The sequence below is a fragment of the Natator depressus genome, chromosome 9 (genome assembly GCF_965152275.1).
Source record: "Natator depressus isolate rNatDep1 chromosome 9, rNatDep2.hap1, whole genome shotgun sequence".
Classification (NCBI taxonomy): domain Eukaryota; kingdom Metazoa; phylum Chordata; order Testudines; family Cheloniidae; genus Natator; species Natator depressus.
Window position 1 is genome coordinate 45,980,138 of NC_134242.1, and position 19,178 is coordinate 45,999,315.

Consider the following 19,178-nt stretch of genomic DNA (forward strand, 5'->3'; position numbering starts at 1 on the left):
AATTTGGGGTACTGTGGACACAATTCGACGGTATTGGCCTCCGGGAGCTATCCCAGAGTGCTCCATTGTGACCGCTCTGGACAGCACTCTCAACTCAGATGCACTGGCCAGGTAGACAGGAAAAGAACCGCGAACTTTTGAATCTCATTTCCTGTTTGGCCAGCGTGGCAAGCTGCAGGTGACCATGCAGAGCTCATCAGCAGAGGTAACCATGATGGAGTCCCAGAATCGCAAAAGAGCTCCAGCATGGACTGAACAGGAGGTACGGGATCTGATTGCTGTATGGGGAGAGGAATCCGTGCTATCAGAACTCCGTTCCAGTTTTCGAAATGCCAAAACCTTTGTCAAAATCTCCCAGGGCATGAAGGACAGAGGCCATAACAGGGACCCGAAGCAGTACCGCGTGAAACTGAAGTCTGGTCTACACTAGGACTTTAGGTCGAATTTAGCAGCATTAAATCGATGTAAACCTGCACCCGTCCACACGATGAAGCCCTTTATTTCGACTTAAAGGGCTCTTAAAATCGATTTCCTTACTCCACCCCTGACAAGTGGATTAGCGCTTAAATCGGCCTTGCCGGGTCGAATTTGGGGTACTGTGGACACAATTCGACGGTATTGGCCTCCGGGAGCTATCCCAGAGTGCTCCATTTTGACCGCTCTGGACAGCACTCTCAACTCAGATGCACTGGCCAGGTAGACAGGAAAAGAACCGCGAACTTTTGAATCTCATTTCCTGTTTGGCCAGCGTGGCAAGCTGCAGGTGACCATGCAGAGCTCATCAGCAGAGGTGACCATGATGGAGTCTCAGAATCGCAAAAGAGCTCCAGCATGGACCGAACGGGAGGTACGGGATCTGATCGCTGTATGGGGAGAGGAATCCGTGCTATCAGAACTCCGTTCCAGTTTTCAAAATGCCAAAACCTTTGTCAAGATCTCCCAGGGCATGAAGGACAGAGGCCATAACAGGGACCCGAAGCAGTGCCGCGTGAAACTGAAGGAGCTGAGGCAAGCCTACCAGAAAACCAGAGAGGCGAACGGCCGCTCCGGGTCAGAGCCCCAAACATGCCGCTTCTATGATGAGCTGCATGCCATTTTAGGGGGTTCAGCCACCACTACCCCAGCCGTGTTGTTTGACTCCTTCAATGGAGATGGAGGCAACACGGAAGCAGGTTTTGGGGACGAAGAAGATGATGATGAGGAGGAGGTTGTAGATAGCTCACAGCAAGCAAGCGGAGAAACCGGTTTTCCCGACAGCCAGGAACTGTTTCTCACCCTGGACCTGGAGCCAGTACCCCCTGAACCCACCCAAGGCTGCCTCCTGGACCCAGCAGGCGGAGAAGGGACCTCCGGTGAGTGTACCTTTTAAAATACTATACATGGTTTAAAAGCAAGCATGTGAAAGGATTACTCTGCCCTGGCATTCGCGGCTCTCCTGGATATACTCCCAAAGCCTTTGCAAAAGGTTTCTGGGGAGGGCAGACTTATTGCGTCCTTCATGGTAGGACACTATACCACTCCAGGCCAGTAACACGTACTCGGGAATCATTGTACAACAAAGCATTGCAGTGTATGTTTGCTGGCGTTCAAGCAACATCCGTTCATGTGTTATCCTCAGGAGAGTGAGATATAATCCATGGTCACCTGGTTGAAATAGGGTGCTTTTCTTCAGGGGACACTCAGAGGAGCCCATTCCTGCTGGGCTGTTTGCCTGCGGCTGAACAGAAATGTTCCCCGCTGTTAGCCACAGGGAGGGGGGAGGGTTGAGGGGGTAGCCACGCGGTGGGGGGAGGCAAAATGCGACCTTGTAACGAAAGCACATGTGCTATGTATGTAATGTTAACAGCAAGGTTTACCCTGAAAGAGTGTAGCCACTGTTTTATAAAATGTGTCTTTTTAAATACCGCTGTCCCTTTTCTTTTCTCCACCAGCTGCATGTGTTTCAATGATCACAGGATCTTCTCCTTCCCAGAGGCTAGTGAAGATTAGAAAGAAAAAAAAACGCACTCGAGATGAAATGTTCTCCGAGCTCATGCTGTCCTCCCACACTGACAGAGCACAGACGAATGCGTGGAGGCAAATAATGTCAGACTGCAGGAAAGCACAAAATGACCAGGAGGAGAGGTGGCGGGCTGAAGAGAGTAAGTGGCGGGCTGAAGAGAGTAAGTGGCAGGCTGAAGAGAGGGCTGAAGCTCGAATGTGGCGACAGCGTGATGAGAGGAGGCAGGATTCAATGCTGAGGCTGCTGGAGGACCAAACCAGTATGCTCCAGTGTATGGTTGAGCTGCAGCAAAGGCAGCTGGAGCACAGACTGCCACTACAGCCCCTGTGTAACCAACCGCCCTCCTCCCCAAGTTCCATAGCCTCCACACCCAGACGCCCAAGAACGCGGTGGGGTGGCCACCGGCCAACCAGCCACTCCACCACAGAGGATTGCCCCAAAAAAAGAAGGCTGTCATTCAATATATTTTAAAGTTGTAAACTTTTAAAGTGCTGTGTGGCATTTTCCTTCCCTCCTCCACTACCTTGGTAGTCATCCCCCTATTTGTGTGATGAATGAATAAAGAATGCATGAATGTGAAGCAACAATGACTTTATTGCCTCTGCAAGAGGTGATCAAAGGGAGGAGGGGAGGGTGGTTAGCTTACAAGGAAGTAGAGTGAACCAAGGGGCGGGGGGTTTCATCAAGGAGAAACAAAGAGAACTTTCACACCGTAGCCTGGCCAGTCATGAAACTGGTTTTCAAAGCCTCTCTGATGCGTACCGCACCCTCCTGTGCTCTTCTAACCGCCCTGGTGTCTGGCTGCGCATAACCAGCAGCCAGGCGATTTGCCTCAACCTCCCACCCCGCCATAAACGTCTCCCCCTTACTCTCACAGATATTGTGGAGCACACAGCAAGCAGTAATAACAGTGGGAATATTGGTTTCGCTGAGGTCTAACCGAGTCAGTAAACTGCGCCAGCGCGCCTTTAAACGTCCAAATGCACATTCTACCACCATTCTGCACTTGCTCAGCCTGTAGTTGAACAGCTCCTGACTGCTGTCCAGGCTGCCTGTGTATGGCTTCATGAGCCATGGCATTAAGGGGTGGGCTGGGTCCCCAAGGATACATATAGGCATTTCAACATCACCAACAGTTATTTTCTGGTCTGGGAATAAAGTCCCTTCTTGAAGCTTTTGAAACAGACCAGAGTTCCTGAAGATGCGAGCGTCATGTACCTTTCCCGGCCATCCCACGTTGATGTTGGTGAAACGTCCCTTGTGATCCACCAGAGCTTGCAGCACTATTGAAAAGTACCCCTTGCGGTTTATGTACTCGCCGGCTTGGTGCTCCGGTGCCAAGATAGGGATATGGGTTCCGTCTATGGCCCCACCACAGTTAGGGAATCCCATTGCAGCAAAGCCATCCACTATGACCTGCACATTTCCCAAGGTCACTATCCTTGATATCAGCAGATCTTTGATTGCGTTGGCTACTTGCATCACAGCAGCCCCAACAGTAGATTTGCCCACTCCAAATTGATTCCCAACTGACCGGTAGCTGTCTGGCGTTGCAAGCTTCCACAGGGCTATCGCCACTCGTTTCTCAACTGTGAGGGCTGCTCTCATCTTGGTATTCATGCGCTTCAGGGCAGGGGAAAGCAAGTCACAAAGTTCCATGAAAGTGCCCTTACGCATGCGAAAGTTTCGCAGCCACTGGGAATCGTCCCAGACCTGCAAAACTATGCGGTCCCACCAGTCTGTGCTTGTTTCCCGAGCCCAGAATCGGCGTTCCACAGCATGAACCTGCCCCATTAGCACCATTATGCATGCATTGGCAGGGCCCATGCTTTCAGAGAAATCTGTGTCCATGTCCTGATCACTCACGTGACCGCGCTGACGTCGCCTCCTCGCCCGGTAGCGCTTTGCCAGGTTCTGGTGCTGCATATGCTGCTGGATAATGCGTGTGGTGTTTAATGTGCTCCTAATTGCCAAAGTGAGCTGAGCGGACTCCATGCTTGCCTTGGTATGGCGTCCGCACAGAAAAAAGGCGCGGAATGATTGTCTGCCGTTGCTCTGACGGAGGGAGGGGCGACTGACGACACGGCTTACAGGGTTGGCTTCAGGAGGCTAAAATCCACAAAGGGGGTGGCTTTACATCAAGGAGTAGTTCAGGCAGGACTTCACGGAGGGTTCCAATAAGAAATGGTGCACCTAAGTTATTGTTCTTATTGGAACAAGGAGGTTAGCCTGGCCTCTGATTGATACATGGCTAGATCTACCTCGCAGCACCTGCTCTGTGCGTGACTGCAGTCTGACCTAGAGGAATGAGTCCCCTAGACAGGGGAGAAGGCAAATGAGTACAAAACAAATCTGGTCTATTTCTTGTTTTGATCCACTCCATCTATCTTTTACATCTTTGGCTGGCAGCAGACGGTGCAGAAGGACTGCAAGCCATCCACATCTCATGGCTGCTCGGCAGAAGATGGCACAGTACGACTGCTAGCCATCCTCATCTCTTGCCTGCCTGGCAGAAGATGGCACAGTATGATTGCTAGCCATCGTCATCTCTTGCCTGCCCGGCAGAAGATGGTACAATACGATTGCTAGCCATCGTCATCTCTTGCCTGCCCGGCAGAAGATGGTACAATACGACTGCTAGCAATCCGGAATTGCCTGCCTGCTCACCATTAGACGGTTCAATACGACTGACTGCAGGACTAAAGAGAATGACCTGGTCAAGTCACCAAAAATTTAGTCCCTGCGCCCATGTCTGCCCAGGCGCTTCCAGCCGACGTGGCCAGGAGCACCTCGGACATGACGAGGACGGCTACCAGTCATACTGCACCGTCTGCTGCCAGAAGGCAATGGGTTGCTGCTACTGTGTAGCAATGCCGTACCGCGTCTGCCAGCACCCAGGAGACATATGGTGACGGTTACCTGAGCGGGCTCCATGCTTGCGGTGGTATGGCGTCCGCACAGGTAACTCAGGAAAAAAGGCGCAAAACAATTGTCTGCCCTTGCCTTCACGGAGGGAGGGAGGGAACGGGGGCCGGACAATATGTACCCAGAACCACCCGCGACAATGTTTTAGCCCAATCAGAGTGCTCCATTGTGACTGCTCTGGACAGCACTCTCAACTCAGATGCACGATTGTTTGCCGTTGCTCTGACGCAGGGAGGGGCGACTGAGGACACGGCTTACAGGGTTGACTTCACGGAGGGTTCCAATAGGAAATGGTGCACCTAAGTTATTGTTCTTATTGGAACAAGGAGGTTAGCCTGGCCTCTGATTGATACATGGCTAGATCTACCTCGCTGCACCTTCTCTGTGAGTGACTGCAGTGTGACCTAGAGGAATGATTCCCCTAGACAGGGGAGGAGGCAAATGAGTACAAACAAATCTGGTCTATTTCTTGTTTTGATCCACTCCATCTATCTTTTACATCTTTGGCTGGCAGCAGACGGTGCAGAAAGACATATTGCCTGCCTGCTCACCATAAGACGGTTCAATAGGACTGACTGCCGGACTAAAAAAAATGACCTGGTCAAGTCACTAAAAATTTAGTCCCTGCGCCCATGTCTGCCCAGGCGCTCCTGATCGACCTCACACAGGCGACCAGGAGTACCTCGGACATGACGAGGACGGCTACCAGTCGTATTGTACCGTCTGCTGCCACAAGGCAATGGGTTGCTGCTACTGTGTAGCAATGCCGTGCCGCGTCTGCCAGCACCCAGGAGACATACGGTGACGGTTACCTGAGCGGGCTCCATGCTTGCGGTGGTATGGCGTCCGCACAGGTAACTCAGGAAAAAAGGCGCGAAACAATTGTCTGCCCTTGCTTTCACGGAGGGAGGGAGGGAAGGGGGGGACTGACGATATGTACCCAGAACCACCCGCGACAATGTTTCAGCCCCATCAGGCATTGGGATCTCAACCCAGAATTCCAATGGGCAGCGGAGACTGCGGGAACTGTGGGATAGCTACCCACAGTGCAACGCTCCAGAAGTCGACTCTAGCCTCGGTACTGTGGAAGCACTCCGCCGAGTTAATGCACTTAATGCACTTCTGTGGGGACACACACACTCGAATATATAAAACCGATTTCTAAAAAACCGACTTCTATAAATTCGACCTTATTCCGTAGTGTAGACATACCCTGAAGGAGCTGAGGCAAGCCTACCAGAAAACCAGAGAGGCGAACGGCCACTCCGGGTCAGAGCCCCAAACATGCCGCTTCTATGATGAGCTGCATGCCATTTTAGGGGGTTCAGCCACCACTACCCCAGCCGTGTTGTTTGACTCCTTCAATGGAGATGGAGGCAACACGGAAGCAGGTTTTGGGGACGAAGAAGATGATGATGAGGAGGAGGTTGTAGATAGCTCACAGCAAGCAAGCGGAGAAACCGGTTTTCCCAACAGCCAGGAACTGTTTCTCACCCTGGACCTGGAGCCAGTACCCCCCAGACCCACCCAAGGCTGCTTCCTGGACCCGGCAGGCGGAGAAGGGACCTCCGGTGAGTGTACCCTTTAAAATACTATACATGGTTTAAAAGCAAGCATGTGAAAGGATTACTTTGCCCTGGCATTCGCGGCTCTCCTGGATGTACTCCCAAAGCCTTTGCAAAAGGTTTCTGGGGAGGGCAGCCTTATTGCGTCCTTCATGGTAGGACCTTTACCACTCCAGGCCAGAAACACGTACTCGGGAATCATTGTTCAACAAAGCATTGCAGTGTATGTTTGCTGGCGTTCAAACAACATCCGTTCTTTATCTCTCTGTGTTATCCTCAGGAGAGTGAGATATCATTCATGGTCACCTGGTTGAAATAGGGTGCTTTTCTTCAGGGGACACTCAGAGGAGCCCGTTTCTGCTGGGCTGTTTGCCTGTGGCTGAACAGAAATGTTCCCCGCTGTTAGCCACGGGGAGGGGGGAGGGGGGAGGGTTGAGGGGGTAGCCACGCGGTGGGGGGATGCAAAATGCGACCTTGTAACGAAAGCACATGTGCTATGTATGTAATGTTAACAGCAAGGTTTACCCTGAAAGAGTGTAGCCACTGTTTTATAAAATGTGTCTTTTTAAATACCGCTGTCCCTTTTTTTTTCTCCACTAGCTGCATGTGTTTCAATGATCACAGGATCTTCTCCTTCCCAGAGGCTAGTGAAGATTAGAAAGAAAAAAAAACGCACTCGTGATGAAATGTTCTCTGAGCTCATGCTGTCCTCCCACACTGACAGAGCACAGACGAATGCGTCGAGGCAAATAATGTCAGAGTGCAGGAAAGCACAATATGACCGGGAGGAGAGGTGGCGGGCTGAAGAGAGTAAGTGACGGGCTGAAGAGAGTAAGTGGCGGGCTGAAGAGAGTAAGTGGCGGGCTGAAGAGAGGGCTGAAGCTCGAATGTGGCGGCAGCGTGATGAGAGGAGGCAGGATTCAATGCTGAGGCTGCTGGAGGACCAAACCAGTATGCTCCAGTGTATGGTTGAGCTGCAGCAAAGGCAGCTGGAGCACAGACTGCCACTACAGCCCCTGTGTAACCAACCGCCCTCCTCCCCAAGTTCCATAGCCTCCACACCCAGACGCCCAAGAACGCGGTGGGGGGCCACCGGCCAACCAGCCACTCTGCCACAGAGGATTGCCCAAAAAAAAGAAGGCTGGCATTCAATAAATTTTAAAGTTGTAAACTTTTAAAGTGCTGTATGGCATTTTCCTTCCTTCCTCCACCACCCCTCCTGGGCTACCTTGGTAGTCATCCCCCTATTTGTGTGATGAATGAATAAAGAATGCATGAATGTGAAGCAACAATGACTTTATTGCCTCTGCAAGAGGTGATCAAAGGGAGGAGGGGAGGGTGGTTAGCTTACAAGGAAGTAGAGTGAACCAAGGGGCGGGGGGTTTCATCAAGGAGAAACAAAGAGAACTTTCACACCGTAGCCTGGCCAGTCATGAAACTGGTTTTCAAAGCTTCTCTGATGCGTACCGTGCCCTCCTGTGCTCTTCTAACCACCCTGGTGTCTGGCTGTGCGTAACCAGCAGCCAGGCGATTTGCCTCAACCTCCCACCCCACCATAAACGTCTCCCCCTTACTCTCACAGATATTGTGAAGCGCACAGCAAACAGTAATAACAGTGGGAATATTGGTTTCGCTGAGGTCTAACCGAGTCAGTAAACTGCGCCAGCGCGCCTTTAAACGTCCAAATGCACATTCTACCACCATTCTGCACTTGCTCAGCCTGTAGTTGAACAGCTCCTGACTACTGTCCAGGCTGCCTGTGTACGGCTTCATGAGCCATGGCATTAAGGGGTAGGCTGGGTCCCCAAGGATACATATAGGCATTTCAACGTCCCCAACAGTTATTTTCTGGTCTGGGAATAAAGTCCCTTCCTGCAGCTTTTGAAACAGACCAGAGTTCCTGAAGATGCGAGCGTCATGTACCTTTCCCGGCCATCCCACGTTGATGTTGGTGAAACGTCTTGTGATCCACCAGAGCTTGCAGCACTATTGAAAAGTACCCCTTGCAGTTTATGTACTCGACGGCTTGGTGCTCCGGTGCCAAGATAGGGATATGGGTTCCGTCTATGGCCCCACCACAGTTAGGGAATCCCATTGCAGCAAAGCCATCCACTATGACCTGCACATTTCCCAGGGTCACTACCCTTGATATCAGCAGATCTTTGATTGCGTTGGCTACTTGCATCACAGCAGCCCCAACAGTAGATTTGCCCACTCCAGATTGATTCCCAACTGACCGGTAGCTGTCTGGCATTGCAAGCTTCCACAGGGCTATCGCCACTCGTTTCTCAACTGTGAGGGCTGCTCTCATCTTGGTATTCATGCGCTTCAGTGCAGGGGAAAGCAAGTCACAAAGTTCCATGAAAGTGCCCTTACGCATGCGAAAGTTTCGCAGCCACTGGGAATCGTCCCAGACCTGCAACACTATGCGGTCCCACCAGTCTGTGCTTGTTTCCCGAGCCCAGAATCGGTGTTCCACAGCATGAACCTGCCCCATTAGCACCATGATGCATGCATTGGCAGGGCCCATGCTTTCAGAGAAATCTGTGTCCATGTCCTGATCACTCACATGACCGCGCTGACGTCGCCTCCTTGCCCGGTATCGCTCTGCCAGGTTCCGGTGCTGCATATACTGCTGGATAATGCGTGTGGTGTTTAATGTGCTCCTAATTGCCAAAGTGAGCTGAGCGGCCTCCATGCTTGCCTTGGTATGGCGTCCGCACAGAAAAAAGGCGCAGAACGATTGTCTGCCGTTGCTCTGACGGAGGGAGGGGCGACTGACGACACGGCTTACAGGGTTGGCTTCAGGGAGCTAAAATCCACAAAGGGGGCGGCTTTACATCAAGGAGTATTTCAGGCAGGACTTCATGGAGGGTTCCAATAAGAAATGGTGCACCTAAGTTATTGTTCTTATTGGAACAAGGAGGTTAGTCTGGCCTCTGATTGATACATGGCTAGATTTACCTCGCTGCACCTTCTCTGTGAGTGACTGCAGTGTGACCTAGAGGAATGAGTCCCCTAGACAGGGGACGGGGGGAAGCAAATGAGTACAAAACAAATCTGGTCTATTTCTTGTTTTGATCCACTCCATCTATCTTTTACATCTTTGGCTGGCAGCAGACGGTGCAGAAAGACTGCATGCCATCCACATCTCATGGCTGCTCGGCAGAAGATGGTACAGTACGACTGCTAGCCATCCTCATCTCTTGCCTGCCCGGCAGAAGATGGTACAGTACGACTGCTAGCAATCCATATCGCCTGCCTGCTCACCATAAGATGGTTCAATAGGACTGACTGCAGGACTAAAGAGAATGAATGACCTGGTCAAGTCACTCCAAATTTAGTCCCTGCGCCCATGTGTGCCCAGGCACTCCCGGCCGACATGGCCAGGAGCACCTCGGACATGACGATGACGGCTACCAGTCGTATTGCACCGTCTGCTGCCACAAGGCAATGGGTTGCTGCTACTGTGTAGCAATGCAGTACCGCGTCTGCCAGCACCCAGGAGACATACGGTGACGGTTACCTGAGCGGGCTCCATGCTTGCCGTGGTATGGCGTCTGCACAGGTAACTCAGGAAAAAAGGCGCAAAACGATTGTCTGCCCTTGCTTTCATGGAGGGAGGGAGGGAACGGGGGCCTGACGATATGTACCCAGAACCACCCGTGACAATGTTTTAGCCCCATCAGGCATTGGGATCTCAACCCAGAATTCCAATGGGCAGCGGAGACTGCGGGAACTGTGGGATAGCTACCCACAGTGCAACGCTCCGGAAGTCGACGCTTGCCTTGGTACTGTGGAAGCACTCCGCCGAGTTAATGCACTTAATGTACTGAGAGCATTTTCTGTGGGGACACACACACTCGAATATATAAAACCGATTTCTAAAAAAACGACTTCTATAAATTCGACCTAATTCCGTAGTGTAGACATACCCTTAGACTAACTCCCCTTAACTGCAGCCTATCCTGTTAATTGGCCTCTCCTCAGCCTCATTAACCCCTTCTACGCTGGTGCGAGGTGAACACCCCCATCACAATAAACTATGTATAAAAGAAGGGGGTTGGTCTTTTTGATCTTGATTTAGGCAGAATAATGGTTAAGAAAGTGTTGTGATGGAATAAAATATTGCATGCATCAAAAGTGTTTGGCATTGCAATAAGCTGGACTCTAAAAAGGGTTTGAAGAACATGCCCATGTTTACTTGACCAGTTAATTTAGCAGTTACATGGAGAAAGGTAACTTTTGCTGTGTTGCATAATTTTGCACAAACTTCTGGCAAATACACTTAGTGGTAACAAGCTTTTGAGAGAAAAGGTTAAATTGTGTATTCCTTCAACTGGCTTTCTATAGATACATAAGGCACATCTGCTACGGCGTCTCATTGTTCACCTGAGATGTTATCACAATTCTGTGGCTTGATATTAGTTCTGCTCATTTTTAACATTTACATAGGCTAGCACTGGATCTCAACATCTTAATGCAGTGATATGCTTTCTCTTATTTGTTGCTCCTATAGGGGTTTGTAGTGGTTTTGATGGCCAATATATTGTGTGGGTTCAAATTGGTTCTAGTTACAAAAGACTCTTCGCACACAATGCTCTTGCAAATTGGTATAATACTTTTTTTTCAAACGTTAACACTTTCCTTAGCACGACTGGAAAAGTGTTGAGATGAAATCAGCAATACAATTCAGTACATGAGCAGTTTGGTGCACAGATCATTCTTTAGCAGACCCTTTCCTTGCCTAAGTATTAAATTATGCTTAAATATTATACTTTGCCTCTCTTAGGGAAGGAGTGTTTTCATCATAAGTTCCAAATAATGACAACTTTGGAACCCACAGAAGAGTTTGTACCAACACTAGTTTCAAAACAAATCTAGTGAAATACAGTATCAGCTTTCCACTGTGGCACCTCCCCCCAGGGCTATGCCATTTATTTCAGATCAAATAGTTTACAGTACACTCTGGATGCACTTTGTGCAGATGTAGAAAGCCATTTGTACTGTGTCAAAGAGTTTGCACTGCACTGTTGTATACTTCTTATTAGTAAAATCAACTTCAATGCATGCTGGGATATATGGTGAAATATGGCCAGCCCTCAAACCAGCCAGAGTAAATGGGCTTTTTACAGATGTTCTGCAGAGGGCCTCAGGGAGACAAAATCCACTTTCCCATCCCGGTGCATACCATATATTTGCAGGACAAACTACAGTCTACTCCAGCCTGTAAACTGGAGGAGGAGCTGCTGTCCTTCCACAGCCACTTTGGAAGTGTCCCCTCACAGTCTAGATCTGCTTAAGTGCAGAGGCTCCCTGCATTGCCACACCAACCCATCCCCATACAAGTGGGGTTACTGCAGGGCTTCCACTGCACGATTCTACAGGGGAGTGAATTTCATCCTGTATAACGTTCCACCCTGTGCAGACAGCTCTGCACCACTTAAGCCCTCAAAATAGTCCTTGGGCTGACCCCTCTGCTGCAGACGGGCAATTTTCACCCATAGGTAGCACAGTGTGAGGCCCAAGCCTCTTTAACACCATGCACTTCACATCAAGAGAACTCAGGCCCAGGCTTTCCACAGTGGCATTTTGTTGGACGCTGTACAAATCATAAGGCTCAGAAAAGGTTAAACATTCTCTTGTTCCTCGACTAAATTCTCTGGCTGAAATGAAAGGTTTTTCCTTAATTTCTATTCCTCCTTCTCCATCACTAATTGAGTCATAATTTCATGGCTGTGGCCTTTAAGTTGGCCACAATATTTAAATTAAGCAAGATAAGCAACAACAAAAAATTAACACAATATTGAAGCTTTTCATATCTCTGCTATGAACATATTCCTTAGGACATGAATTATAGGATCTGATGAGAATCATAACAAGATCCCATTTTAAGGCTACAAGTGACCAGACATTTCATGAAAACCATGAAAAATGCATCACAGACTGTCAAGATTTTTAACCTACACAGCGGGCAGAATTACTGCTGTATCAAGAAAAATGCAAATGGCTTGAAATATGCAGATTTATTTTGAATTAGTGTTACAAAAACTGCCGATCGGATAAAAAGTAGAATAGACTGTAAAATTAGAGATAGCAGGTGTACGGCATAGACAGCTCTTACTGTGAGAGCAGGTGTGCAGTAGATCAATTGTGAGGATAGTGTTTGAACTCATACTGAATGAAGATTCGTAACACATTAGAAAAATTGAAACAATTAAGTATAATCATTTTTGCTAATAATGTGTGGGAGCTGGAACACTCAGTCTTCCACATTTAACTCAGTCTGTTTTATGTCTTAATTCTTGTATAGAAATTAAGGATCTAATCGTGAGGTTTCCAGAAACAACTAAAGGATTTAGGAGATTAAATCCATGGAAAGTCAATGGAATTGTGGAAATCTCACTATTGGATCTAGGAACAGGAGGAGCTGGCCAAGCACTCCACCTCACCGGGGCTGATCCAAAGTCCACTGAAGTCGACAGAAAGATTCCCATTAACTTCAGTGGGCTTTGGATCAGTCCCATAGCGACAGACTGGAAGCCTATCGCAACACCCTGTCTCACAAAACTTTGAAAAGTGCAGAGCTCAGCTCTGACACAGAATCTGGTGATGCACAGCTTAGAACAATGGCAGAAATCCCCACAGTAACAAAAATAGTCATTAGAAATGCATTTGTGCAATTCACAAAGGTCAAAGTGCTTTGTAGTACCCAGTGAAGCTTTCAGCTCTATTTGTGAAATATATTCAGGGCCAAATCTTGGTCCCTCATCTAAGGCTGAGTATCCCAGACTTTCAGCGGACAGCTATGCAGGGACACAGACAGGGTTGCCAATCTTCCCACACTGGCCAAGAGTCTCCAGGATTCGGAATCAATGTCCCGCTATTGAAAGCGATCCAGGAGATTTTAATAGGCAGCTAAAAGTCGAGCCGGCAGCACACCAGGGCTAAGGCAGGTTCCAGACCTGCCCCAGCTCCGTGCAGCTCCCGGAAGCAGCTGGCATGTCCAGCTCCTAGGCACATGGGTGGCCAGGGGGTCTCTGCACGCTGGCCCAGCGCCGACTCCAGAGCTCCCATTGGTGGGAACCGTGGCCAATGGGAGCTGCATAGGCGGTGCCTACAGGCAGAGTGCAGAGCCGCCTGGCTGCCCGTGAGTCTAGGAGCTGGACATGTCAGCCGCATCCGGGAGCTGCCCAAGGTAAGCGCCACCTGGCTGGATCCTGCACCCCAACCCCCCTGTCCCAGCCCTGAGCCCTGTCCTGCGCCCAAACTTCATCCCAGAGCCAACACCCTGAACCCCCTTCTGCACCCCAACCCCCTGCCCCAGGCTCAACCCGGAGTCCCTCCCACATTCCAAACCCCTCAGCCCCACGCCCCAGCCCAGAGACCACACCCCCTCCCACACTCCAACCGCCTGACCCAGCCTGGTGAAAGTGAGTGAGGGTGGGGGAGAGCGAGCGAGAGAGGGAGCAGGAATAGAGTGAGCGGAGGGCGGGGCCTTGGAGAAGGGGCATGGCAGGGTGTCAGGAAGGGGCGGGGCAAGGATGTTTGCGTTTGTGCGATTCGACAGTTGGCAACCCTAAACACGGACGGAGGGACAGAATCCTCACTCTAACCCAGCAGGGCACTTAAAACACATGCAGCTCCTCTGCAGACTCTGGTGCAGCCTATAGAATACAGTTGTTCCTGCTACTTTCCATAAATAGGATTTGCCAGTGAATCTGCATAGTTAATTCAGACCCCATCCCTTGATGCCCCAACACTGTGGAGGTCAGTTGTATATGTCCGGAGAGTGCAATCTACCTACACAGTCTTTCCATGTCCTGCTCCCTACATTCAGCAGATGTGTGGCATGTCCACTGCATCTCAGGCCTTGTGCAGCTTCAGAGGTGGGGAGAAGAACTCGGTCCTGTGTTGCAATGTTGCCAACTCACGATTTTATCATGAGTATTGCAACACATGGAGTTTGTCTTAAAGGCCCAGCTCCTGGAGTCATGTGATTACATTTCATTAAATGAGTTTCTAACCTTTGTGGCTTCAGAGAAAAGCTTGAAGCCGTGAACCCTCCTAAGGACTCAAAAAGCAGAAGGCAAATAATGACCCAATATTATTTAAATTCTCATCATTTTTAAGCTAGTCACATGACTTTTGGGGGGCAGTCTCATGATTTTTTCAACACCTGGGGCTAGCAATAGTGTGTTGCCAGTCGGGATTATTTTAGCCAACCTTGCCTCTCTTTGCCATAATAGATTAAGAAGATAAAGATTAAATAAACCAAAATAACTTTGAAATAAAAAAAAGACTTAATAAAAGATTTGAAGTAAAGGCATGCAAGGTGATCACTAGATCCAGGATGAGTGCTGATCTATTGCTCTGTTACTAAAGCGCTGCAATTGATAGAGCGGTGTTGATTTAGCGGGTCTCGTGAAGACATGCTAAGTTGATGGGAGAGCGGTCTCCCATCAACGTCTGTAATCCACCTCAATGAGAGGCGGAAGCTATCTTGCCAGCAGCACATCTCCTGTCGACATAGCGTAGTGTGGACACTGCTGTAAGTCGATCAATGGTACATCGATTTAAGTTACGTTACTTACTAAACTTAACTAGCATAACTTAACTATGATCAATTTACAGCGTTAGCGTAGACCAGGCCTAACTGGCTAATTTAACAGGAGGAAGAGTTTACCTAATGTTTGCTGAAGCCTGTGTGCATTATAGGCTCAAACAATGAGGAGGTTAGAATCCTGTGAACTGGAAAGAGATATTAGCACTATGTAAAAAGGTCTTAGAGCATGTGCAGTAGACATTGTACTCTCCACTCAAAGGCCATATGTTACTCTAGAGGATCAAGCAAAGTATTTGGTATCTCAGGGACAAGAGCAATCTAACTAGGAATTTGTAAGCAGACTTAAGAAAAGCTTCTGAAATCTAATACTCGGATCTAGATCTAGCGTCAGCAAAAATACACCTCTAAGTTCTGTGCAGAGACACAAACATCCTGGAAAAAGACCTGTAGCTCCAACCCTGCAGACACTTAAGCACTTTACTCATCTGAATAGACCCATTAAATGTGACTCAGTGCAACTGCTTATGTAACCACACATGTGCTGTGAGCCCCAGCCCTACAACTGGATCTGTGTAGTTGGGTTCCTGTGTTGGGTGCTGCCAGTCACAGGATCAGGACCTACATACATGCTAAACTCAGGCCTATTTGCGTAGTAGTCTATAGTCTGGACTGGGTTTCCACAGCATGGAAGGAAAGCAAACTATATTGTATTTGTTAGTATTATTATTTTTCCTTTGATTGGATATTGGTTTTTCTATTATCAGATATGGTGTTACATGTATTCCAAGCAAAGCTCACTTGATATCTAACTCACACATATATTTCTAACATTTCTATAGACTTGTTTCCACAATAAATCCAGAGTAAACCTTCAGGGGAAAAAATGTATAACCAAAGTCATAGCCAACAATATCTCAGATAGGATATTAATCAGATATTAATCGGGTTGGAGAAGCCGAAAAATAAACTATGCTTCATCTCAGTGCCTGGAAGTTGTTAAAGCAAACAAGACACTGTGAATATGAAGTCTTGACAGACTAGATCACAAACGGAGAGATCATACACAAAGGCTCCTATACAGAAGGCTGCTAAAACCTTATCAAGGGAATGATGCACATGCAATGTTTTTGACTAGTTGTGAGGTAGGAGACCGGGACTCCCTGAGGAGGAATAAGCCAGATACAAATTGTACATATGTTTGCCTGAGATGCCAAAATGACAGATATTGCAACCATGTGCAGCAACTTTGGGAACTATATTGTATTTGATGTTTAAAGCATGAAAACCTCAAAAAGCCATTATATTGAGATGGGACAGATTGTATGAGCTGTAGCATAGTCACAGCCCTTTGTATCAATACAGGTGATGTGTATTTGTCTGTTCCTGGATGCGGGTGGCTGGGTGGGTGATCTGGCAGAATCTGGAATCCTTAGGAGGTGATGAATGCAAAATCCCAGGGGCTGCTATGTAAATTCCCAGCTTGATCTCCTGGGGAATAGGAGGAGGGACTGGTTTTACTTGTTTTCAGGAGGCTGATGCTGGGAGAAAAAGAACTTTTGATAGAAAAGGCTCAGTTTAAACAGACCTAGGGTTCTTCCTTCAGATCAGGAAATGTACAGGGCATTGGTTCTAAAGAGACTCCATCTCTTGCTGAAGGGTTGGAAGGGAAGCTTGCTTACCAGACTCCCACGGGAGACTGCTGTATGCATATACGAATGATTATTGTTTTTATAGGTTTTCTCTGGGATGCTTTTGCCCTAAGAATAAATTAACTTTGCTTCATGAAGGTTGTTTGGAAACTGGTGTACACTGTTGTAGCCCCTGGAGAAAGAGCAACCCCGGGGTGCTGGACCCCAGCAGACCCGTTGTAGAAATCAGGTGCAGGTCTCCACCCAAGAGAGGTGGTGGCTGGAAGCCTGAAACCTTAAGTGAATGCCCTCAAAGAAGACCAAGTGGGGAAATGTGGGAGGAAAGGGGGAAGGCCAAAACTGCAGCTAACCATGTAACTGTGACAGAAAGATCTTATCATCACACCATTCTGATTAGCCTTTCCCTCACTTATTTTAGTGCTGCCAGTGCTATAATTGTTAGATTCAGTGCTGTGAACTATGTGAAAGCTTCAGTTTACATTGTATAAAGCATTGTGTAAAGCATTAGACACAAGATTAATGCTAAGATTTTGGGAGAGCTCTCAGGTTGGCACAAGGATTGTTGCTGTGCTTGGATGGGGAGGTCTCAGGCACCTGCACAGGGGTGAGCAACAGTTCCCCCTCTTCTCCCAATATGCTGTGCCCAGTGACTTCCACATCCATTTCCTATTTACTGCTTTCCTGGTGTCTCCCTCCTATTGATCTGATTATTGTTTCAGATTATTTTCCTCACATATATTAAATTTGCATCTTCCTCAAGCTGAATGCCATTTGCCTGTTTTCTGGTTGTATTTCCAACCTTTCTAGACCCTTCATATTTCCCTCTCATTGGAGGTTAAAACACATCCGACTTTTGTCTTGTCAAGGTGTCCTGAAGTGGCTCAAGAGTGAGGGTACCAAGCTCAGGGAACACTGTTAGGAACCAGGGCACAAACCCCAAATTGACTGTGAGTTCTATACTTAGATTTCACCAACTGATTATCAAGTGTAAACTTCTCAGGCACTATAACAGCCTAGCCACAGGGTCTAGACAGTCAGTCCCCTTGGGTACTCCGATCTGTCTTGTCACCTAGGCAAGCCTGACTTTGTGATAGATGGCCCCTTACACCAAAGATCACAGCAATATTCACATTTCTCCCAGTCCCAAGGGACCAGTCACTTACCCCAAGTCTTACCCACAATACACATTACACAATACACATTGTGAAGAGAGTGGTCACTTTGGATGGGCTATTACCAGCAAGAGAGTGAGTTTGTCTGTGGGGGGGCGGAGGGTGAGAAAACCTGGATTTGTGCTGGAAATGGCCCATCTTGATGATCGCTTTAGATAAGCTATTACCAGCAGGAGAGTGGGGTGGGAGGAGGTATTGGTTCATGGTGTCTGTGTATATAATAATGTCTTCTGCAGCTTCCACAGTATGCATCCGATGAAGTGAGCTGTAGCTCACGAAAGCTCATGCTCAAATAAATTGGGTAGTCTCTAAGGTGCCACAAGTCCTCCTTTTCTTTTCACAATGCACTGCTCTCTGTGGCATTGCAAGAGCTACTAATGTGGCCACGCCAGTGCGCTTGCAGCTGACAGTGTAAACACACGGCAGCCTTTTCCCTGCTGCAGTCTCCGAGGGCTGGTTTAACTCCCAGCACTCTACATCTGCAAGTGTAGCCATGCCCAAAGGAACTGCAACATTTGACAGGAAAAACTTTACCTATCCTTTTCCAGGGCCTTTAAACCACCCTTTTAAACAGCAGCTTATCTTTTAATTGGTTTGACCTCTGATTCACCTGTTAATTAAGGGAGTTCATCTCTTTGCCCAATCTGAAGAAAAAAAAGCTATATGGTATGCCCCTGAGCTCTCACTTGGGGATGGTTTTACTCTATGCAAATTGGGCTTCGTTTTAATTCCTGGACAACATGCTGTTATAGCCAATGCAAAAGCCTCTACAATACCATTAGTAAAGGGGGGTTTTAGATCCTTACAAATTAGAAATAGAATTTGACTTTCTACAGTATTTAAGGGCAAGTCAAAGATATTAAAGCATCACAGAAGATAACTGTTTAAAAAAAAAGAAAGTACGTACTGTGCTAGATAATCCATTTAAAGACGTTCAGAAAGGATTGATAATTATCCTGGCATTATAATAGCTTAGTTTCTACAAGCTTTGCATCTCTTAATTTTACATTACTTTCGCAGCTACTACTTAGAAGAATTTATTTGAGGGTAATTTTTCAACAAGACTTCAAAGTCTTGTACCTGATAACCAGCCTCTGTGAATCTAAATGGGGATGCAATTCCCAATGGGAGGCTTATTCTAACAGACTCCACATGGTACTGTCTTAACCAGAATGTTTCACTTCATCTGTATAAACGTGGGAGTGTCAAACCTGTGTCTCACTTTAACCAATTCACTGGCATGGCGAGTGAAGGAATTAACTATTGAGCGATAAATTCCTTTTTCAGGAAGATCTATAT

The 19,178-nt window shown here is 48.0% G+C and overlaps 1 protein-coding gene across 1 annotated transcript; it reads left to right on the top strand.

Moving 5' to 3' along the window:
- Window positions 1–451: 451 nt before the first annotated feature.
- Window positions 452–2,473, top strand: LOC141993638 (uncharacterized). The gene is made up of 2 exons (XM_074963185.1): window positions 452–1,352; window positions 1,932–2,473. Exons 1-2 carry the CDS (start codon window positions 770–772, stop codon window positions 2,471–2,473), a joined length of 1,125 nt encoding a protein of 374 aa, XP_074819286.1. The 5' UTR covers window positions 452–769.
- Window positions 2,474–19,178: the final 16,705 nt, after the last annotated feature.

Coding starts and splice junctions, on each gene's coding strand:
- LOC141993638 (XM_074963185.1), top strand. CDS start 770: ATGCAGAGCTCATCAGCAGAGGTGACCATGATGGAGTCTCAGAATCGC. Junction 1,353..1,931: donor AGGCGGAGAAGGGACCTCCG/GTGAGTGTACCT, acceptor TTTCTCCACCAG/CTGCATGTGTTTCAATGATC.